Source organism: Protobothrops mucrosquamatus, unplaced genomic scaffold (assembly GCF_001527695.2).
Source record: "Protobothrops mucrosquamatus isolate PMUCROS unplaced genomic scaffold, P.Mucros_1.0 scaffold94, whole genome shotgun sequence".
NCBI lineage: Eukaryota > Metazoa > Chordata > Lepidosauria > Squamata > Viperidae > Protobothrops > Protobothrops mucrosquamatus.
Window position 1 is genome coordinate 547,926 of NW_015386469.1, and position 24,118 is coordinate 572,043.

At 38.2% G+C, this 24,118-nt stretch overlaps 1 protein-coding gene and 1 long non-coding RNA gene across 3 annotated transcripts in view; one reads left to right on the forward strand and one right to left on the reverse strand.

Moving 5' to 3' along the window:
• Window positions 1-21,287, reverse strand: part of SEC23B (SEC23 homolog B, coat complex II component) — a 29,069-nt gene extending 7,782 nt beyond the window's left edge. Inside the window, exons 1-14 of one of the 2 annotated variants that reach the window (XM_015812522.1) lie at window positions 21,169-21,287; window positions 18,025-18,249; window positions 15,512-15,569; window positions 14,533-14,619; window positions 14,129-14,365; window positions 13,936-14,021; window positions 12,051-12,195; window positions 10,256-10,414; window positions 9,045-9,160; window positions 6,601-6,724; window positions 5,833-5,913; window positions 2,804-2,893; window positions 1,902-2,008; window positions 958-1,111 (exon numbers count right to left, since the gene is read on the reverse strand). In XM_015812522.1, coding sequence (XP_015668008.1) covers window positions 958-1,111; window positions 1,902-2,008; window positions 2,804-2,893; window positions 5,833-5,913; window positions 6,601-6,724; window positions 9,045-9,160; window positions 10,256-10,414; window positions 12,051-12,195; window positions 13,936-14,021; window positions 14,129-14,365; window positions 14,533-14,619; window positions 15,512-15,569; window positions 18,025-18,245 — 1,665 coding nt within the window. In that variant the 5' untranslated portion in view covers window positions 18,246-18,249; window positions 21,169-21,287. The remainder of the gene's footprint in view (window positions 1-957; window positions 1,112-1,901; window positions 2,009-2,803; window positions 2,894-5,832; window positions 5,914-6,600; window positions 6,725-9,044; window positions 9,161-10,255; window positions 10,415-12,050; window positions 12,196-13,935; window positions 14,022-14,128; window positions 14,366-14,532; window positions 14,620-15,511; window positions 15,570-18,024; window positions 18,250-21,168) is intronic. The other variant, XM_015812523.2, reaches the window with a different exon arrangement.
• Window positions 21,288-21,390: 103 nt separating this feature from the next.
• LOC107284464 overlaps window positions 21,391-24,118 on the forward strand; it is a 37,299-nt gene continuing 34,571 nt past the window's right edge. Inside the window, exon 1 of the long non-coding RNA XR_001548816.2 lies at window positions 21,391-21,705. This is a non-coding gene — a long non-coding RNA (uncharacterized LOC107284464). The remainder of the gene's footprint in view (window positions 21,706-24,118) is intronic.

Here is a 24,118-nt window from a genome sequence, read left to right on the forward strand (position 1 = left end):
ACTAAGATTTAAATGAGAGGCCATTCTGAACATGGCCCTGTTTTCAGAGTTATTTTTCATAGGCAAAAGGAAGAAGGCCCCCTCCAGGATCATTTCTAGTCTAACAACTATACTTTCTTAAGAGCAGCATTCGGCGCCCATTCCCTATACTTTTAGAAGAACAGCCAAAATCTTTTTCACCAAGTTTTTAATTATTAGTTTTAGTTTTAATTAATATTTTGCATTTTAGCCATTAATAGCTAAGTTGAATATCCATATAGTATTAAGCTCTCATTGTCATGACATTTAATTGGGCAAAACATAATACATAAGAGGGCAACAATTTTCAGCCAAGGTACCTCAACTGAGCTAACTTACAAAATGTGTCCAAAATCAGAGACCCGTGACTGCCAAGGGAATGAAATTTGGGTAAGTTGTGACAGTTTCCCAGCCTGTCTTACATCCTTCTCTCCCTCCCTCCCTCATCCAGTAGCAGCCACTTGCCTGCCTGCCTGCCAAGACAAAAAGATTTAGGAGGCTCTCTCCCAAATTCCCACAAGAAAACTCAAAGGGGAAGCCAGCAGGAAGCAGGAAGTTGCTCCTGCTCCCACTGCTTTTTTTGCCTGCCCTTGGTCATTCTATTTCCCTGTTTAGATAAGGAAGTATCTCTGAAACAATGACCTAATGGGACATGGGCTGTCTAATGCATCTCAGTAGTACAATATAGCCACATAAAATGAATAGCGTCCAAGCTTATTTCTTTTTGAACTAGCTAAATGTCACAAAATGAATGTGTATGTATTGAACCAATTATTTTCTGAAAAGCAATTTGAAAACATACTAATCAGCATTTTCATTTGGAATTTTGAAGACAAGGATCAAAGCTTCTGGAATGCAGCATGGTGAGGAGAATATGCCTGATCAAGCAATCATCAATTTGATTCTAAAATTTATAAGCTTACAATTGATCATACTCACAAGTCTAATTAGTTGCCTATCCAGCCATCGCAAGACATCAGGCCCTTCCTCTGATTCAGCTCTGTAGACACCCAATCGAGCCATCAGGACAGCAGCTGCTTCTTGGTCAAATGCAGCTTCAATGTGCTGCAACTGACTCTGTGCATCTGCCCAACTAGTTTATGAAGAATTAGTGAAATTTAGATTATTAAATGCCATAAATACCAATAATTTACAGAAGCTTATGTTCATTCTATACCACGGGTGTCAAATTCGTGACGTCACGTGACGTGTTGCGACGTATCGTGACTTTTTTCCCACTGCCGGTAATGGGGTGGGCGCAGTTTTGGCGTGATGCATCCAGCCCACGGGCTGGCAGTTTGACACCCCTGCTCTATATCATTTTTATATCAGCCACAAAAATGAACTGATGGTCCACATCAGATTCATAAACTATTTTATTTCTGGTTTATACAATATACCATGGCGGAGTCCCTTAATCACAATTTCTAATCATAAATTAGTTTAATCTTAAACCATGGCTGAGCAAATCATTCAAATCCAAATCTCTGGTTAGCTGACTATCAGCAACCATCACTTGATAGTTAGGCATATTTCTTTCATCTCCCATGAAGGGCAGATTAATCAAGATCATGAAGGGACTGGGGACCTTCACCTCAAATGTTAGGGTTCTGATTCCCAATTGGATTGCTGTATTTTTTTTCCTTCATTTTTTAATATTTAGAAGGAAGACTATAGAAGGCTGCCACAAAGGTGGCTGGAAAGGCCAGCTTGACAACAGAGAAACCAGGTGTTTGACCTAATCATCTGTGGGACAATCAGCAGCTCATCCCTCCAGTCACAATGCTGAGTATGCTATTAATGTGGCTCAAGCACTACAGTTTATGCAATAGCAAGAAATACAGCCAACCGAACCAAACCTAATTTTCATAAATTATTCTCACTTTCTAGCAACAGTAGTCACACGAATGCGCCTCTGTGTACTGGAATGCTGATAATGCGTAACAAACTGGATAGCTCCTCTTCCACCCTGAGGTATTGGAGTGCTGTGCTGAAAGTCAATGAGATAAAAGTTGTCTAAGATACACCTTACATTTTAAAGACAGGTTGACATCGTCATATAGGATTAAAAATGAAGTACAAGCAGTATAATATACTCATTTACAACTAACACACTGGCTTCTTGGAGGTACAGAGAATACAAATACTAACATATAGGTCCAAAAGTAATTAGAACTAGACTGAAAGTGCAATAAGCAATTTCTGCCTTCAAGTAAGGTTTACTAAACATAAAGCAGTTTACTTTTAACTCTTAGTAAATGGGCCTAGAACTCCTATTGACGTTCCTGAAAAGACCACCCAGAATTTTAAATGATTCTGCTATTTAAAAGGGGGGGGGGGAGAACAAGAATGTGAGCATGCCATTTTAGATAGGTTTGAGTCTTCCTTAAGATGACAAATTGAGCTTACTGCAGATTTTCCTTCCCAGCATTAACTGCTCTTAATTTTAATAAAATCTTCATTAATCTCAAGCAGAGGAACTTGGGATCTAGATCTTCGAACAGATAATACTAGTGTTTCCTACCTGCATTATAGCTCAATACTGTCTCTTCTTGGTATACCCAGATTCTTTTAAAAATATTTTACATATTTCACACAAAAGACTTCTCTAATTTATCTAAACATCTATTGATCTTAATGGCATCAAAGTTTCAGCAATAAGGCTGAGGGAATAACAGCAGTTTTTTTGCACATACTGTCTCCTTGGTCTTCCCATCAATGGATTCTGCACTATATACAATATTACAAAGATATTTTTTAAAAAAAACAAAAAAACTAGGCTCACCTGATTTACTACTTCAAGGTAAATGGCAAGAGTCATGGTGGGGTCAAGACCACAAATTTTCCATTGGTATGTGCCACCTATCCCAAGCTCCTGTGAAACAATTCAAAATTCAGGTTTTATTCTAAAATCTTAAGTCATATGTCATGTCATGCCATGCTGATGGCTGGCTGGCTGGATAGATAGATGTAGAGATATATACTGTAGATATATACCCACACATACATATACACATATACATACACACACTATAGCTTCTACATATTATTTAGACTTTACAACACATATTACTGACATATCCGTGATAAAGAACTTGTGTGTACATTTAAAGATACAGTGAAATATATAATTATTAGCTCACAGCTACAGAGGGAATAGTAATCAATCTATACTCCTCTCCCTGTTCATTGATGCTAATACATATTTATTTGTGTTCCAACAAAAAAACCTCCATAATTCCTATATATAAACTGCATATTAAGAGGTACAATTCTCTAAACATCTTAAAGTATCAGTTAGGAATATGTAATGTGAGTCAATCACCTAACCACATAGAAAGAATCTGGAGATGAAAACTGCATTATTTTGTAATATATTAAAATTCACATTTAAAATGGACAAGGACAGTGGAAATTAAAAAAAAGAAAAAAGAAAAAAACCTCAGGATGTAAGTGTTTAATAAATGTAAACCTATAAAAAGGAAAACTAAGTACAGGTAGTCCTCAACTTACAACCGTTCATTTAGTGACCATTCAAAGTTACAACAGCACTGGAAAAAGTGATTTATGACCATTTTTCACATGTACGACCACTGCAGCATCTCCATGGTCACATGCTGAAAATTCAGATGCTTGACAACTGACTCATATGTATGACAGTTGCAGTGTCCCGTGGTCATGTGATCACCTTTTTGTGACCTTCTGAGAAGCAAAGTCAATGGGGAAGCCAGATTCACTTAATACTCTGTTTCCCCAAAAGTAAATCCTACCTCAAAAATAAGCTCTACCTTGACTTTGGGGGGCAGGCCTAATATAAGCCCTACCCCTAAAATACGTTCTAGCTTTGGGGCGAGGTACACACCTAAAAATCAAGTGGGGGTGGGGGTGAGGGTGTGGAGCTGCCCCACACGCCTCACACCTGGTTACTGTTGCAGCCAGGCCTCCCATGAATTGACACCTGCCTCACCTCATTGGCCCACTTCTTCTGCGGCTGCTTGTCACCACGCGTGTTGCAACCACCCTGCATTTTGCCATCAGAGGCCTTCCGGAAAGGCCTCTGCAGCTATGGATTGAATCCGTAGCTCAGTCCTTAGCTGCAGAGGCTTTCCGGAAGGTCTCTAACAGTGAAATGCAGGCCAGGGGGTGCCGCATGCGTCAATCCAGAGCTCCATTCTCAGCTGCAGGGGCATTTCCAGAAGGGCTCTGACGGTGAAATGGAGTGACCTGCGCGAGCAGCAGCAAGCGGCCACAGAAGAAGTGGGCTGGCTGGGCGGGGCTGTCGGTGCCGCCACTGCCATGAGGTGAGACCGTGGAAAAGACACCCCTCGAAAATAAGAACTGGTGCCTCTTTTGGAGGAAAAAAAAAAAATAAGACTGGGTCTTATTTTCAGGGAAACATAATAACAGTTTTACTAACATAACAACTGCAGTGATTCATTTAACTGTGGAGCAAAATTCACTTAATAATTGTCTTGCTTACCAGTGGAAATTTTGGGCTCAGTTGTGGTCATAAGTCGAGGACTATCTGTACATTAAACTACAAATAATAAAGCCTTGTTTATGCCAATAAGTAAATGTGAAAAACCTAAAATAGTGGGTTGTTTTGTATTCTTAAGAGGGCTTACTCCTAAACAACATTTCTGCCAAAGGTAAAGAATTTGCTACAATTAAGTATTATTCTTTGTCACAAAACAATAGCATTTCTAGCATGTTCTCTCACTATCACCTAAAGCAATCTATTTTCCAGAAAATGTTTTTCCACTACTTTTTTCCTGCACAGCTATTTCCCATCTTTTCTTCTCCTCTTCTGTCAGCCCTACCCACACAAAAGCTTTTCATATTTCTGCAGCCCCCATAAGTACATTACAAAAACCAAAAATTATTCCTTTTAACCATGATTTCTTTTGCTCTTTGCATACTCTTGTCTTAGTCTTTTTCCAAAAATCAGTCCCTTCTCAACAGCATAACAAATTCTCACGTATTCTAAATCAAGAGTAAGAAACGGTTTTTTGCCATTCAGAGATTCTTTGTTTAAAGAATGTTTACATCCAAGAAAGAAGTGTGCGTGATTTTTTAAAATTCTTTTTGTTGTTTTGTTCTGTTTTTTTAAAAAATAGCACTAAATTTCAGTTCAATAATTTTGAAGGCATCGGCTGTTAATTGGCCATTGTTAATTATCCGCCTCTGATCTGGGTAACCAATATATGCATATCAAATTTGTGTACAGATAGTCCTTGAGATACCTTAATGCAGTTTGCACAGTGTTACAGAAGCTTTCTGGAGTGCTGTGCAACCTCAGTAAGACAGCAAAATAGAGTGGTTTGGCTTGTGGCCACCATTTTGTCCCCAACCATAAGCAGGTGGGGGCAAAAGGGCAGCCACTTCCGCAACACTGCACAACCTGTGTGAAGACAGCAAAATGGAGTGGTTTGTCCCCTGCCCATGTGGGGTGATTCCAGAATTGCACCATGTAGCTGAGCAACCCATTCCAGCACTATGGAAAGCTTTGGAGCTCACCTCTAAGTAAGGAGAAATGTGTGGGATAAGGTGGGGTGAGAATCAGCCTTAAGGCCAGCAGGGAGCCACTGGTGGAGGGAAATGCTTGTAAGCACGAGGGGGGAGAGAGGAGCTGCAGCATCTCTGTGATTGGTCATAAGGGTGAATGAATGTGAGGACACGGCAATGGCCTAATTTCACAATCAGGTCATAAGTATATTTTGGGGGGATGTCCACCATAACTTCAAACGGCCATTAAGCACCGATTACAAGTCGAGAACTACCTGTGCTTTTTACCCATCATGAAAAAAAACTTACATTTTCGGAAACACTTGGCCCTTTGGCATTTAAGGATACACATGGTCCAATAGCTCCAGCTATCTTCAGTTCTCTACAAGTCTATAATAAAAAAAAAGTTCCAAATTAAACTCAAGCAATAATAACTACCTAACTCAGTGGTTCTCAACCTTTTTAATGCCGTGACCCCCAACCGGTTGTAAGTCGAGGACTAAACCGGTCGTAAGTCGAGGACTACCCAACCGGTCGTAGGTCGAGGACTTTCCCTGCCCGAGAGCGCCGCGCATGCGTGGTTCCGCCCCTTGCGCCGGCCGAGGCGTAGCTGGCAAGCGGCAGAGACGGAGCAGGCCGACCACCAGCTGGCCCAGCCCAAGGGAGGTAAGGCACCCGCCGGAAAAGGGAAAAAAATGGCAGACAAAAAAATGGCGGACAGCCTTGCTTGGCGACCCCCGTGAAATGGTCGATCAACCCCAAATGGGGTCATGACCCATAGGTTGAGAACCGCTGACCTAACTGATCTCTTGATGATACCTTAGCACGACAAACCTTTCCTTCCAAGACCCTTCATTTAGAACTTGAGTTTCAAATAACATAGAGATTATAAAATATTGAGATAATTCAACAATGTTAGCTTCCTATTGCTGCACAGAAACTATTCTTTTCCATCATGAGAGAGTAAGTAAAGAATGGAAGGTCTCTCTGAAATCAAAAGTTACTGTAAGCAATGCAGATTAGCAATTCTTTTGGCTAGGAAAACATTCAATTATAGGCAGTACCTATCACACTTACTTTCACTTCTAGAGTTGCTCCAAAAGCCATTCGGAATTCTCCACTGAGATTTTTGTTAAACACTCTCTGGAAGGTTTGCTTGAAGAGAGAAGTATTAAAAGAATCTCCCATCACCATATAACCCCTGAGGGGAAAAAAAGTCAGCGAAATATTGAGAATAATTGGGTTCATGAAGTGACACAGACGATGACATTGTTTCCTTGGTTTTTCTTATTGCATTATATGAATCTAGCCATCACAGTTTGTAAAGCAGGCTTCATGCCTAGAATTTTGTGGGAACCAAGCCAATTATAGCTTGTTAAACAAACAATAACTCAGCAGGGAAATGTAATATATGAAAATGACGTTGGGAGACCAGGTGAAGAAATTCTGCCTAGAGAATGGTCAAATAAGAGGGAGCATAGCCCACAACTCCACAGTGAGTGGAGGAAGGGACTCAGGAGGGACCCACCCTAAGGCTATAAAGGCAGGAAAATTGTTCTTTCACACTTGCAAGGTTCTGTTAATGTTAATGTACCTTAACAATAAACTAGAATTAGCTTATCTGGCATTGATTCCTGTCTGGGTCTAACTTGATAACGCTGACAGGAAAGTCGCAAATTGCAATAATGGGAAACTCAGGCTGGTTGTTGAGGACTCGGAGTATGATCGTGTGACTGCAGGGACATTGTAGCAGCCATAACTTTGAGGACTGTTTGTAACTTCCACTCATTTAGTGACATCACAAATTTGAATAGCTGCTGAAAGTGTTAGATGACCTGTAATGCCACATTATTAAGTGAAATATGTCTATCTTGATTACTAAAGTAGAGCAGGAAAGACTGTATGTTGCAATGGTTCTAGAACAGCTTCATCTTCTCTCCTCCTCCCAATGAAGGACAGACAAACCGATATCAAAAATAAGGAACAATTTTACTTTTTTATAACCATGTCCTCCCATCCCCTTAATTTTCCTAGAAACATTAAAGAAAATAAAAGAAAACCATGAACTAATGCGTGGTAATGGGAGTTTAAATCTAGTATAAAAGTTTCTCAGGAAAGTAAGTTTTACTTCTTCTTTTTTTTGCTTCCAATGAAACTCAAGTCTGTCCACAAAGACTTTTTAAAAATTCCATTTCCAACAGGCACACTTACTTTGGAACAATTCATATTGAACTGAATAAGGTTTATTTCACAAGTAAGCATTAAGAGATTGCTTCAGTTATCTTACAATATGATGCTCTTGCATGATAAACTGAAACTGACATTACAGGTACTTGACTATTCAAAGTTACAATGGCACTTAACAACGTGACTTGTGAATGGTCCCCGAATTTATGGCTGTTGCAATGCCCCCGCAGTCACGTAATCAAAATTCGGTCACTTGGCAGCCACCTACACTTATGACCACAGGGGCGCTTCAACTCCCTCCACCTGCCTATCTCCCTTCATATCTATGGCCTTTGGCCCTCTGCACTCTGTTGCCCTAAGCCATCTTCTTGCTCCCACTGCTGAGCATGCAAGACCTGATGCTTAGCAGAGTCACTGAGAGCGAGTGGGCGGCCATATAAATCATCTAAATAAATAAATAAAGGCAGCTGCTGACGTATAACAGTTCCTAAAGTTGCACATGGCAGTTTCCTTACGAGACCTGGAGAAGATGGCCTGACATGCCTTGTCAGCTGCAGGAGCAAGTAAATGGTGAAGGTCAGCTGGGGTAGCAGAATGGAGGCTGGCAGAGGTCTCAGAGTACAGGGTGGCTGAACTGGGCTGGGGCAACTGGAGTACTGCGCTGTACTGCTGGGCCGAGCTGGGCCAGCTGAAGCTTCAAGGAATGGCTGCAGCTTCATGCTGCGCTGTGCCTCAGGGGCTTTTTGCAGCCCCAGAGCTACAGTGTCGTAAGCAGCCCCAGAGTCCCACTAAGGCTGCATGCTACCCTACTAGGCAGAGTGCAAGATGGCCAAAAGGGCAGATGTGGGAGAGGAATAGGCAATTGGGAGAAGTTGAAGGGGAGGCAGTCCATTACTGTGGAAGAACTGAGGCTTGGGGCCAGGAGGGACCAAGCCCAGAATGGCTTTGATTGGGGTGGATCCTTGATTAACGACCAGTGGAATTCAATTGTTAACAATAGCAATGGAGAATGCCAGGATTAGTTGCTAAGCAATGTAGTCATGGGACATTGCACTTTATGATCACACTGCATAGTGACAGAAATCCAAGGCCCAATTATCATTATAACTTGAGGACTGCCTGTATATGCAAATGGCTTCTAAATTACAGAAAAGATAAATGCAGTGATTTCAAATACCACTTCTTCTAAATGTACACATACATGAACATACACATGACTTCTACTAAACATTTTCTCCTCAGGGTGATAGTAACAGTTTAGAATATGCACGCTAATCAAGAAATGCATCTCTTCTTTATAATCAATAACGTTTTAGTCAAGATTAAGAACATACCCAGTTATATTTGTACAACACTTCATCTCCAGAAGACCAGTCTGATCAAGAGCACATGCATAAATATCAATGCAGTGTCCATTAGCAGCAGCACGATTAGACAATGCCTCATAATGCTGTAGAAATATAACAACTTTAAGTTATGTTAAATGACAGTTATGAGAAAAGATTATTCATAATTGTTTAGCATGATGTAAAGGCACATAATACAATAGTGTTGCTGAATTTAGATCTAAACTGGTAAACATTTGTATGTTCTATACACAAAGCTATGCACTCTGTGGAAGGGACGTACAATTACTCAATAAACATTAACAAATAACAATTGGCTACTGAGAGCTTTCCAAACCATTTGTCCTATAACAAAAATGTCTTGAAGAAGAGAGCTGATACACCTCAGAAGCCACAAAGGCCAATTTAAATGCAAGAATTGCAGTGTTACTTTAAGGTATCTGAACAGGGGTCAGGTTCAGGGCTTTTTTTCTCAGAGAAAAGGTGGTGGAACTCACCTCCCTCCCCTGGCCACGCCCCCACCCAAACCTGGCCACGCCCTCATCAAACCCTAGGACCGCCCCTTTAGAGAACAGGAATGCAAGTAAAATTTCCCTATTTCCCGCGCTTGGTGGGAAACCCCGCCCTCCTCTGCTCCAGTCCGCCTGCTGATTGGCNGCTCGGGCAGGGTCGCCTAGGAAACGGGCCAGGGGCGCGCCGACCGAGCCTCCCTATGGCCGCGGTTGTGAGCCAGGCAGGGGCAGAGAGCTGCGAGTGCGAGCGCGCCCCCCCAGATGTTGCGCCCGGTGCGGCCGGCCCGGAAAAAGGTGCCGGAACGCGGTTCCGCCGCGTTCCGGCTGAAAAAAAGCCCTGGTCAGGTTAAAATTCAAAGTGGCAACAGTGTATGTCCAAAAAACTTAAGTCAGGAAATGCTAATATGAAAGGGGTTCAAGAGATCAAGGAAATAAAGGAACAGGTAATAAACAAAGTTGGACAGATGTAGGCAAAGATCCAAAAGAAAAAAAGTCAACTAGAAATTAATATGAAAGATAAAACTGGATTAAATAACGGCACACAGAAAATAAAAACTTGTAATTGTAGAAATATCAAACAGGCAGCTGAAGACAAGGTGAAAAGGCAACCAAGGAAGCAAAGTTACTAAAATTATTTGGCAGTTAAAGATAAGTTTAGCAGAAAATATGAAAGACACTAATCCTTACTTTCATAGCTTTCTTCATGAATCGTGCATTGTCTTTCTCTATATCATGCCACGAACGAATTGGAGTTTTCAGTTCATCTCCTACCACCATGCCTGGCCCTTGAGTTGGTGGCCCTCCAGTAAACAACATTATTCTAGTCCCAGTATTTGGAAATGATCCCTTGGAAGTTGGGAGGGGGGGGAGAAAAAGGAACAAAAACCCAACAGATTATATAAATTACTAAATTAGTTGTCAAGAATTTAGTTGACTACATCTGTCTCACTTGCGAATTGCAATCATAAGTTGCATTCTTTTAAAGACTGATTTCCGACAATATCTGGCAGGACCCCAAAAGTGCACCTTCTCTGTTGCAGTGGCTGGAATGTTCCCCCAAGATTCGAATAGCGCTACTAGTGTCTTAAAGGACCCTGAAGACCTTGCTCTTCATCCAGGCTTTTGGGCAAGGGTGACAGAAGGCTCCATTAGATTATGTGGGTTGTTTTCTTTTGTTCCCATCTCATTTCTTCACTCTTGCCATCTTTACTCTTCATTTTTGTTGCTTTTCTTGTCTTTAATATTTTATGCAATTGAGAGCAATGTGGTGGCCTACTGGTGAAGATGCTCACCTCCCACTCGGAAGGTTGAGAGTTCAATCCTAGGTAGTGGCAGATGTTTCTCTCTTAGGGCGCAAATAAAAAATATCTGCTGCGAACTTTACATGGTGTCAGGAAGGACATCTGGACAGTAAATATTCAGCTCTGTCCAGTCGCCCTGACTCTACTCTTAATTAAGGGATTACAGGATTGTAAAAGTGAGATTTTTTTTAATGTTTTAAGCAATTTGTAAACATTTGAGAGTTGCTGCAGTTAGGTGGCATATATATTTAATAAACTATAATTATTATACTATACAAAAAGATAGAAGAAATGATGCAAAAAAACAAAAATATAAATCAACGGAAAAAATATTTTTAAAAAAGATCAGTAAATTTGAGCAGTCTTCTTTCAGTATCTCAAATGGTTTAAAATTAAAATTAGAAAAGAAAAAAGTCCATTATCATGATATTGAACTTTCTAATTATGCCCTTAATAATTTTAGCTTGCTTGGATTCCATAGAGAAACAAAATCAAACTTTATGCCTAGTCCCCCTAATCAGCATATGATATATGAAAAGATTAAAAAAAAACTAAGGATTTATCCTCCCCATAAAAATAGTCTTCACAATTTTCCAGTTTCCTTGAAATATGTTGATGGCATAAACATATAAATCCCATGACCTACATCTATATATAAGAAGCATAACTTTAAGAACGAGAAAAAAAACCTGCTTATGGTCAATTAATACTTTTCAACATTCAGCACAGTTGAATTTTTTAACAAAAGTTACAAGATATTGGATGATACTTAATAAAAAATTGTATCTGTTATGAGGTAACCATCCAAGATAGCTTACATTGCCAGTCAGTATCTGATTCTGAATACCCATTCACACAGAGGTAGGATCCAAACAGCACAGAAGGATCTCGACCCCTCCTTTTCCTAGCTGGGGAAAGGCACCGTTCTGTTAAAACTAGAGCAAACTTCTTGAAGGAAATAAACTGCTGGGCTGAGGTGGAAATAAGTGGAATTAAATACTTCCCAAAGCCTCAGAATTAACTGCTTGGAATTTCCAGGGAAAAGGGAAATTTGCAGTCTTAGCTGTGCCACATCCAAAAACATATATATTGGAAAATACATGGTTTCCAAGAACCAGACAATACTAGTAGAATTTAGATTACTTCTAGAAGTATTTAAGATTGTAAAAAAATAAAGATACCTCTAGTAGTCCAACAGCAATTGACAAAGCTACTCCAGTGGATCGCAACGGTCTCTTTCCCTGAGTAACTGGCCAAGGATCTCTTTGTAGTTCTCCTAGAAGATCTGTCATGTTCATGTCAATTTTGTGAACAGGCTGCAAAAATCTATAGTTTTTTTTATCAAGAGAAAAGAAAAGAGAGACAGAAAGACATATAATATTGTGCATTATGCACTGGGGTACTTATTTATTTGGAAAATGTGTAATGTTTTAATCATAGATTTAAAACAGCTATTACAACAAAACAGCCATAGTACAATAACAACCAATAATTATCGAACCAGTAAATCAAATCAACATTTAAAAAAGATAATACACTCAGAGCTCAGACAACAGTGCTACTCATTCCCTGAAGCCTCTGTAGAAGAACTGAATTTTAACTCCATCCTAAATATTAATAGGGAAGGAATTTAACTTAATTTGTTATAATCATCCATTCTATTAGACTTTCCACAAATACTTCAATAAACACAATAACCCCAGATCTGGCAACACAGCCAAGTTCTGAGAGCTTTCTGGAACCCCAGGATATTAGGATTCTGGTGAGCTTTTTTTCATGACTTGCCCACTTCAGGTCCTTCCACAATATTTCTGTAGGATTATGGTCAGGACATTGACTTAGCCCTTCCAAAACATTTCCTTTCTTTGGCTTTAGCCATTCAAATCCTAGGTGCTATTGCGGATAGTCCATATTGAATTCAGGTTACTTTGAATGCTGGACAGCACTCCATAGATGCAGTAAACATGGAGAATTAACAATACTGTGTTGGCCTTACCACTGTGATGTAGGCCAAATGTGGGTTGGTACCTATATTTGAGTATATTAACTCATTGTTTTCCACAACTATTATCCTAAGTATCTGTTTTTTCAATCACCCTACATTTCTAAATATGCCAAGAATTTCAAAATTGACAAATAGGGAAAGGCCACTTCATGGGCAATCCTGTCCAGTGCCTTTGCCATTTCAGCGGCTGAGTAAGAGCATAGTAAAACTTCACAGCTAAATCAATGTATTTATTTATTTATTGGATTTATTTGCTGCCCATCTCATCTCAAGGTGACTTTGGGTGGCTTACAGCATTAAGAGCTATAAAACCTAACATATAAAACATAAATATTTCTAAAAACAATAAAATAGAATTGCAATCAAAAGTAAAATTACAGTAAAATGATGGGGACAGAGGGAAATTACATATTCATTTTACAAACATTTAATATATAAGGAAAAAAGCAAACTGAATACTAGAGAATATTAACTGCACATATCATCCACCAATAGATAAATCAATCCTTTGCACTTTGACTGATATTGCCATAACTTCATCCCATAACAGATCTGTAAGTGCCTGAAATGCCCAAGAGAATCTATTGCTAGATCACATGCATGGAACCAAAATATTCATGCTGACTACATTAGCAGGGCCTGCTCAGAATTTCATGGTCTTTGGGACAAACATGGGATCAACCAATACTGTTATTGGATCAACGCATGGAACACAGGATACCTTCAAAGTAGTCTTCACCTGACATTAAAGGGATGCTTTGAATATTTGGGTAGAGGTGAAAAAAAATCAGACTATTAATTTGGAAATGTTCTTAGAACCATCACTTGCCCTTGGAGGCCAAATGATCTCTGTAGTTTGATTCACCTATTATCAGCTTTATATTTTCTCACACATAGATGCCGTGGTCTTTGATCTTTGATCTTAAATTTTAAAAGAAAGGCAACTATTTCAAATAGCAAAAATCGGCCTGTTTTTTAAAAAGATCTTCCTTTTGGGATTTAGAAAAAGATCAGTGCATTTGCATCATTTGAAATATTATTTGTTTTGCAGAACTACACACCTGCTAGAAAGGTGAGGCGATTCTTGGGACTGAGGTGGTCTCCCTTGCTGGGTAGGTACGGCAGGCCTTGAAAGGCCCAACATATCCTGACAATGAAAAACATTCATTATAAAATCAGAAAAACTTACAAAAATATGAAATAAGAACTAGGAAATCCTGTTTAACTTTTCACAGAAGACAATGCAAAATATACCTGTATTTGTTTTGCTGACAGATCTTTAGTTCCTCTAAAAACATAACTTTTGGAGATCCCTTCACAGCTCAATTCATGAACTTGAACCATTCGACCGAAGGTAATCAAGCCCACAAGAGCATCAGGAGGGAGCAGACTTAAAGACATTTGCAAGGATTCTTTCAAAGCTTGTAAGTCCTCCTCTTCCAAACATGTGTCCACTACATAAAGAAAGACCAGGGGTGTCTGAGGGCCACGCTTGAATGGGAAAAAAAGGAATATATATATATCACACAAAAGTACATAGCGTGAAAGACTCTAACTTTCCTTACAGTAAACCATGGTACAGTAAACTTTATTCTTATACCCTATTGTAGAAATGTTGAATATAGTTATGGAATTTGAGAGGTAACAAAAAGGACTACCTGGACTATATATTCTATTGTAGAAAATTGCGGCATTAGTTCTGCTGGCTGATTCACTTCAGATATGCCTGCGTATGCTGGAGGAAACTGAAAAAATACACCAAGAATTAGGGCATGTGCTGAAAAATACCAATTCTCAATAAAATGCAATGTCAGCATTTTTTTTTCTTTCAGTTAAACATACGAATCTTAATTTAATTTTCCCTTTATAATGGTTTCTGGCTTTTGGTTGGAATTAACTGTAGGTGCTATTTATATTTTTTTCCAAAATCATATCCTAGGCCTGCTCACCAATTTAATTATTATCTGTGTATCACTTTTGCATCCAATACAAAGCCATGAGTAAGAAAAATCAATTAAGATTTGTTGTGCTGTCTGGATAAAAATGGTGTGCAAATCAATGGCAAATCAAAATCAGAAATAATCCATTTTCATATCTCATTTTGTAATTTATTTAACAAGTTCAGTTTATTAGAGTCATACATCACATCAAGCTGTCTTTTACAAATTATAATGGCTCTGTTTATAATACACACAATGTGAAAATAAAAAAATAAGCTTGAACTCAAGCAAGTGCTGTCTCTGGTTTGGTATGATGTGGTAGCTGAGAAACCATAATTACAGCTATTGTGTTTCATCTAGAGATTAATAAAACAGGATTTCAGGCTGCCTATTCTATACAATCTCTAGCATGATTTCTAAACTATGATTAGCATGAGTCATATTTTAACATGAACTAATTGCAATTAATCTGGGCCATAAAGCAACCCAAAAGGATTGTAAAAATCCAAGTGAACTCTTTTGTTTTGGCAATAATATTAATTAAATGGAACAAATAAAAAATAAGAGTGATATGACAAACAATCATGGTATACAGTTGACCTGGAGGTTCAGTAGAAAGCCAGTGGCATTACTTTACTACCAACAAGGTTTTTTTAAAAAATGTATTTATGTTGGAACATAACATTTTCAGACTTACCTGGTTCCTCTGAAAGCAGAAGTTACAAGCCCAAAGCTTGGCTCGGTAATCAACTTGACTGTAAAAAAGGAATGTATAAATTAAGCTGAAATCAAATTTTGAGGTATTAATTTTTAAATATTTAATAAAAATTACTCCATTCTGTTTTACTCTCAAACACTTTACATTGGGGTAACCATTAATGTAAATGTATAACATAAACAGGACTCCTACAAAATTAACAGCATATTATTATTATAATGTTGCATCAAAACAATCGGATTAAATTTTCCCATTTCATAGTATTAATTCTGATAAGCCAATGATCAGGGGACTGGAGGCTAAAGCATATAAGGAAAGGCTGCTGGAATTGGGTATGTCTAGTTTAATGAAGAGAAGGACGAGGGGGGACATGATAGCAGTGTTCCAGTATCTCAGGGGCTGCCATAAAGAAGAGGGAGTCAAGCTATTTTCCAAGGCACCTGAGGGCAGGACAAGAAGCAACGGATGGAAACTAATCAAGGAGAGAAGCAACCTAGAACTAAGGAGAAGCTTCCTGACAGTTAGAACAATTAACCAGTGGAACAACCTGCCTCCAGAAGTGGTGAATGCTCCAACACTGGAAGTTTTTAAGAAGAGACTGGACAGCCATTTGTCTGAAATGGTATAGGGTTTCCTGCCTGAGCAGGGGGTTGGACTAGATGACCTCCAAGGTCCCTTCCAACTTTATTATTATTATTGTTGTTGTTACTACTACTACTACTACTACTACTACTACTACTACTACTACTACTATTATTATTATTATTATTATTATTATTATTATTATTATTATTATTATGTGAGCCTCTATGGAGGAGACTGGAAAAACTTCATTTAAAAAGATTTAAACCTTCAAATAACATAGGGCAAAGAAATTGATACCACTCAGTTTATATACCATATTCTGCTTTAATTACCTAAAAGAAATGAAGATGAAGCATTTATACAAGCTTTATATAATTCAACCGTAGGTTATCTTACATATGTAGTCAAATGTTCCTTAACTTTTGCCCCCTACATTTTCTTGTTTAACTTTTTCTTTCTCCATGAAGTATAAGCAAAAATATGATTATATATAAAACCTTTCAAGATGCCTCACACAACAAATATATTTGAAGGCTATTTATAGGGGGGGGGAAATCACTAATTGCATCTGTTTTATAAAAACAGATTTATTAATGTATAATTTATCTGTAAATAACATTTAGAAAAATGGGATAAGTTTCTTGTAACAATTGATAATGCTAATGGCCATGATCAGGTATAGCAATAAAACAATTACATGCACAAAGACACACAGACACACACACACATACTACAGTATATCAATCCATTCAACTAAGAATCAAAAATCATCAAATTGTTACAAAAGAACATATTTACATTTGCTTAGTTTTGCTCTGTTTAGCTGACCCCTTGTGCTTAACTGTAATTGCGTGTTTGGCTTAACATGCAGCATGAATCTGTTTTAATATGTTTAATATGTTTAAGTCTATGGCTTAAAATATCTGAGTGCTACAAATGTGATTTATTTAATAAATGATGTTTAAAGAAAGTATAAAACCAGAGTACTATAAACTTAGAGAGAATGAGACTCCCCAATGGCTAACCAGTGCTTAACATTAACATATCCACTGTGCATTGAAAATGATTATGTAAATACAATGCTTTTTTTGTTAAAAAAAAAAAAAAAAGGGTGCCGGAACTCACACACGTTATACAACCCGCCTTGTCTACCCTACAAGGTTCCATCCAAAAAAGGTGCTGGAACTCCGTTCTGGGCATTCACCTTACCATGTACCTTTTTTCTTTTAAAATATCCAATATTATCTCCTCAATTATTTGGAGTACTTGGATAACCTTCAAGTTAAAACTTGAAGAAGCGTTTTTGCAAAATTCAGGACTGAATCTACATTTGTGCTTAGAAATATTTTCAATGTTTCTGCATAAACACAGTCTAAAGTGTGATCTGTTTTCTACACATCTTAAAACTAAATAGAGACTCCAATTATATGAACAAATTAAAACATACTAATTCATTTATTTAAGAAAATTATGCAAAGCTGAGACAGAACAGATCGTGTTTTTGCCATATATATGCAGAAAAAATGAGTATTTAAAAAGGTTCAGAAACTTTTAACGATCCCGTAAATCAGGGGTCCCCAACTCACAGGCCACGGCCAACAACCAGGCCTTGAGCCATTTGAAACTGGGATGCAGAAACGGTAGGCAAGCACGCATGTGTATGTGCATCCCCACTTGTGCAAGCAGCATGGGAGCGCGTATGTGTGTGCACCCATCACTCGTGCAAATGGAGCTGCACACCCACACCCATGTGCCCACTGCTTTTGCAGAACCCTCCCCTCTCTCCTCCACCCCCCCGCCAGTCTGCAAAGCTGGAAAAGTTGGGGAAATCTGACTTAAATAATTTCACTACTCCACAGCAATCAAAGCAATCCAGACAAAACTAAATGTTATAAACAAATACATACCAAAGTGGATTGAGAACAGTTTTGCAGGTTGGTCTACTGCATAGAACAGGCTCGTACTGGACAGGGGGCAGATCTAACCGTTCTTTCAGAGGTGTTAGAAGACAAGCCAATGGAACAACCATTCTGGTGGCCTCCAATTTGCTGGAAGGCCATACATTCCAACTGAAGCGAACTCCATCACGCTCTTCATTTTGCTGGATAAATTCTAGGTAAGTCGCCATAGAACTGTATGCAAAACCAGAACACAAGTTTGAAATAGAAATATAGAGCCTTGAATAGAATGGTAGTTTATTTCCACCCAATGAACTGAAAACCATGTACAGTATAGTACAATATAGTATAGTATAGTACAGTACAGTATGGTATAGTATAGTATACTCAGAGGTTTCACTATAAAATTACTCAACTAGTGACATTCAACCATAATATTAAGGAAGCGAGGTGATTGTTCTAATTTGATAATATGGTACAATAGCTGGTTCACACTAAACTATAACCATGGATTTATGAGCCACAAAGAGTCTATATTATGAACATAATTATTTGTAATGCTATGTTTGAAAACAGCTATTGTCATTTGTAACCCATTCATTCTTTCAGACAAACAATTGTGTTCTTTTGCAAAGGAGTAAAATAAAAATGAAACAAATCTTTTTCATGCCTTTCTTTTGCCATTCCCCAGATGGTATTTCAAACAGTTTACAATTATGAATACTGTTTTGCCTTTTGTTTCTCTACGCCTTTTTTGTTTATTGAACAATGTGTTTTCTGCTTCTGTGCTGCATTTTTTTCTTAATAAAAGAGGAAATTCTTCTGGAGCATATTTGATATTTTGAAACACTGAAAAGGTTAACAGATGTTTATCATGCAGTGATAAACATCACTGCATGTCTATTTTATCTGAATTATAAATGATTTTTAACTAAACATGATCATCACATTTTTGCTAGGAAAATACAGGAAACAAGTAGGCAGAAATTCAAAAAGGAAACAATAACGCTTTCTATATATAAATGTCACTTCATTGCTCTGGTTTAAGAACAGGTATTCTTAAACAGCAGCTTATATAGCAGTGGGACTTTATGTAAAGCTAGTAGGCTAATTATATCCCACCAAAAATAGTTTTACCTCCAAAAGTCATCTCACATTTTGATTAAGATCGTATTTTTCACTTTTCATAGACAATTACTTTATAATATAAAATGCTACATCTGTGTTGTATATATTTACCTCATGCACAAATATGCTTCATACCTCATTACTAAGTTGATGTAAAATGTTAACTTGTCTAACAAAATTGGCCCTCAAACTACCAAAATATTTAGGCAAATCAGGTATTCATGCAAGCAATTATCAGATATCAAGGATACAGTTACAACAGCTATCAAGAACAGCTTGAAGAGTTTGTTAACTCACAACTCTGATAAAAGAACAATCTTCTATTTTCTAACTGCTTAATAGAAATTTACGGTTGCAATTCTAATTCAATCTACTGGAAGTTAATCTCATAAACTCCTAACTAAATCATAATTAGGCACTAACACAATGTAAGAACTAGGGCATTATGAGATACAGGACTAGAAGCTTGGGACATTGTGGATAGAGTCATAATACTATCACAAAAAGGCCTTCAGGGCTCGGCCTTTTTCGCCGAGCCCTGAAGGCCCATCTATTCCGTGCGGCCGGCCTGGCGTAGTTTGATTATGTTTTAGTGGGGGTTTTGTATGGGGTGTTTTTAGAACAGGCCTGTTATTTAATTTGATTTTAAAACAGAAACTTGTGTATATTTATCGTGGTTTTTAGTATCGCCTGTTCACCGCCCTGAGTCCCGTAAGGGAGATAGGGCGGTATATAAATTTAATAAATAATAAATAATAATAATACAGCTAGGCAGGTAGTCTTCGACTTATGACTACAATTGAGCCCAAAATTTATGTTGCTAAGCAAGACAGTTGTCAGGTGAGTTTTGCTCCATTTTATGACCTTTCTTGGTACAATTGATAAATGAATCACTACAGCTGTTAAGTTAGTAACATGATTACTAGCTTAAATAATGGTTAAGTGACTCTGGCTTCCCCATTCATTGACTTTCCTTGTCAGAAGATCATAAAAGGTGATCACATGAGGCTGGAATTTTGCAGCTATCATAAATATAACATAGTTGTCAAGTGTCTGAATTTTGATTATGTGATCATGGGGATGCTGCAATGTTCATAAGTATGAAAAACTGTCATAAATCACTTTTTCAGTGCCATTGTAACTTTGAACAGTCACTAAATGAACTGTTTGTAACTAGAGGACTATCTGTAATATATTCAAAGGGGAAATTCCTTGTTGGAATTTTATAGAGAAAGAACTGAAATAAAGTGGCAATACCACCATGCCTATTATACTGATTTGTGACATAGCCACAAACATTCACGTTACACTTTTCAAAAAAGAAACAGAGCTACAAAAAGACATGTTTCTTAAATGAGAGACTTATGGGTGGGCAACCATTATTCCCCAGATCACTTTTCCTGCTGCCCACCAATCTCTCTGTCCCACCTGATTTTTGTTTCAGGTATTTTTAATTAAAAAATAAGAAAGCAGCAGGTTGCAAAGCACCAACCTCCAGCACTGTTCTTAGTTACAATAATGCCTTTAGGTCGCACTGGCAAAGTTGAGAAGTATTAAGTACCCCAAAAGAAATTTTCCCATATAAAAAAAATTGCACACTAAACTGAAGAAGCTTCTGGGATGAGAAGCGAAACGTTTTAAACGGAAAAAAACCAAGAAAGTCCAATTGCCTTCTGGAAAAGCACCACAGCCTCACTAAACAGTTTAAAGTCAGTTCTAATTTACTGGGGATGCTCTCTGTATATAACATACCGGCGGCCAACAGTTACAAACGGTTCAGTAAAGGAGGGGCAGCATATTGACTAGCACACTTCTGTTAACAGGCTATATATAATGTGTTAAGAGAGGAGACAAGGAGCCAGAAAGAAGTTCAAATCAAGGGAAAAGAGGCCCAAAGGCCGAGAGAGCGCTGCCAGGAAACTCCCCTTCCCCCCCCCCCAGGAGCCTCCGATGGGCACCTTCTTCGCTCCCTCCGCCCAGTTCTTGAAGAGGAAACATTCAGGAGTAGAAGAAGAAAAAAATCACCCTCGATCGGACTCCCCGCTTTATCGCTTCCTTTCTCCCTTCACCTCAAAGACGGCGGCTGCCTCTTCGCCGGCTGGACTCCTGCTTCCCCGGCTAAGCCACGCCCACGTCGCTAAGGACAGCTCAGCACCACCGCGCCCGCAGTTAAAATGGGGGCTGTAGCCTCAGTTCCTGCGGTTGACTTGCCCCGCGAAGCCTCTCTCGTCTTCTTTCAGATCCTGGTGATTTCGAACGCCGCGATCTCAAGGGCCGATCGAAAAGCCAGCCGTACGCGCTGGCTTAAAAGCGATCAGAAAGCTTTATTTCTAAAAAGCTGGTTACGCTGTCTTAACTTTTTTTCTGTTTCAATGGTTTAGAAAAGTATTTTGGCCCCTGAAGAAGGTACGGTCGCCTTTATGCCTTTGAGTATAACTGAGTATAATACGATTCTCCCTTCAGCCTGGAGAATTGCCCTCTTCCAAAATGGCAAACGGGGGAAGGCAGGCAGAGAACAGTCATAGATGTTGGAAAAAAGAGGATCAGTTGCTTTTTCCGTTTGTGAGTATAACTGGGGTACAAGGGAAGTAATTCAGGCTATGCTGAGCTTTATCGCTGCTTCTTTCCTCTCTCCTTCCTGCTGCAATAACCGATGGAAACGAAAGTAACAGTGACACGGGCTTTATTTAAGCAAATGTTTTATTTATTTCTAGTTCCCTTAACGCTCATGAAAACAGAGCTATTTTATCCATGTGGCAGACAAATTACAGGATTTCCTGAATGTGACAAAGTGGCACATAAAGGTGCTCCTTGCCCTGCAGATCTTGGTGTTGCTGCCCAAGCTGAGAAATGAGGACAGCTGAGCAAAGAGTACTGAGGTCACCGGTACCAGGCATCTTGATCTCCATCTCTTAGCAACAGCTGAGAGGCTGTTAGTCAAAGCAAGAAATAAATTTTCAACATTTATTAACAAAAAGTAGAGTCCCTGTTTCCAGACACTAGTTATGTATGCCTAAAATTGTAACATAGCCATGGAAGCTCATACAGAAAGTATCAAGCAAGAGACTATTTCATTCAAAGACTGGTATGTATGTATTATTATATATAAATTATAATTTAGAATGATACTGTGTCCAAAAGGTATAAAATACTGGAGCAGATTCTGTACTGTCACAATTAAGCAGTTATCCCCTTTCAATATCTGCAGGCAGTGTAGTAGTAGTTAGAGTCATTCAGGGAGACTGTTATTTCTCTCAGAAGGTACCAAAGATAAAATTAGTTTGGTTAATAACAGTGTTAAACAGTTGCCGAGATATCCTTGTAAAAAGAGTGCACAGAATATATTCCACAGAAAATATCAAATCTACACAATTTACTTATTTTACACAGGCTAAAAATGGAGGGAAACTACACTTCTCTATGTACTTCTTGGAATAATTTTTAAATTAGGTATTTTTCTTAACTTCTGAATTTTAAACCTCGCATAGCTTTTATCTTCTACGATTAGGTATTTTATTACCTCTGCCATGAAAAGAGATAAGATGGGGGAAAGTATCAGAAAATAAACTCTGGAATACAGTTAGAAAATAAACCACAAAAGCAGCAAAATTTGAAAGGTTATTAGGAGTAATGAGGATAAAAATTGTAAATAATTCTAATGATAGAATGAATTCAGTGCACTTGTTAAATGGATAATCATATAATAGCATGAGACTTGCAAACAGTGGCCAAAAGTCAACAAAATTTATAATTCTCCCTTGAGAAAGAATCAATTTACCAACAGCCCCTTCTGCTGCCATTTCATTCAACCACTCTGTTGATTATAGAAGGTGATTGTGATGTAAAAGGATTGATATTATCCTTTGGACAGTCAAGCATTGAATACAGATGAAATCAGTAATATTTTCATTCTGGGTCTGGAACATTTGAAAGAGATTGCTTGCTATATTTTCAAAATGTATTGAGACAAATTAGCAAATATTGTGCTCGCATAAAACTCTGGAATTAAAAATGAGCAATGTTATGAACCAAGAAAAACCTTTGAACAAATTAAAAGGATGATAAAACACAAAGAGAATGTTCCTTCAGATATAGGAGAAATAGGGAGACTAGAATTAAGAGGAATTGCACATTTCAAAATAATTTGATCATCACACTGATCACAGGTAGTTCTTGACTTATAACCAGTCACTTAGCAACTATTTGAAGTCATGACAGACCTCCCCAGAGCTTCCTGCGACCTGGTTTCGAAGTTCTGATGGCCACCACCCCTTTCGACACAATTATATGATCATATTTTGGGTGCTTGGCAACCATCCTGCATTTACTGTCATTTACAGCATCCTTTGTTCACAGTTTACGTTTTTTTTTTCAGAAAAAAGACATTTACTTCTTGTTTTTGAAAAAAAAAACAGCCATTCTGTTCACGTAATGACTGCCACAAAAAAACTTGTAAAATCAGGCATGATGACATGGTGATGTGCTTAATGATTAGCACAACCTACAATCATAATTCTGGGCTCAATTGGAGTCATAAGCAAGGACTACCTATATCCAAAATAGGTATAATAGGAACTGATAGATATCACCCCCACACAAACCTTCTCCTGTCTCCTAGCCAGTTCCTCTATTTTCAATTTCATAAAGTTGATTTATTGATAGAGCAGCTGCCAAGTTAATTTGACTGTTGGCAAATTTTGTTGAAATTTAGCACCCCACAATTCCTGTGTTTTTTCAAATGAAACAATTAAGGGCACTTCTCATTTTTTTGTCAAAATAGGGTTTTTTCAAAGAGAAAATGATTTCAGTTTTTGAACTACCCCACAAAGAAAATGCTGGCATTGTAAATTCAAGATGAAATGCCATAGCTTGAAGAAATCACATAACAGTGTCCTTGAGAATTAACTCTTTGAATAAACAGCTTCAGATAATGACTGATAGCAAGTTTACTGAATAGCTTTTGGAAGCAGATTTA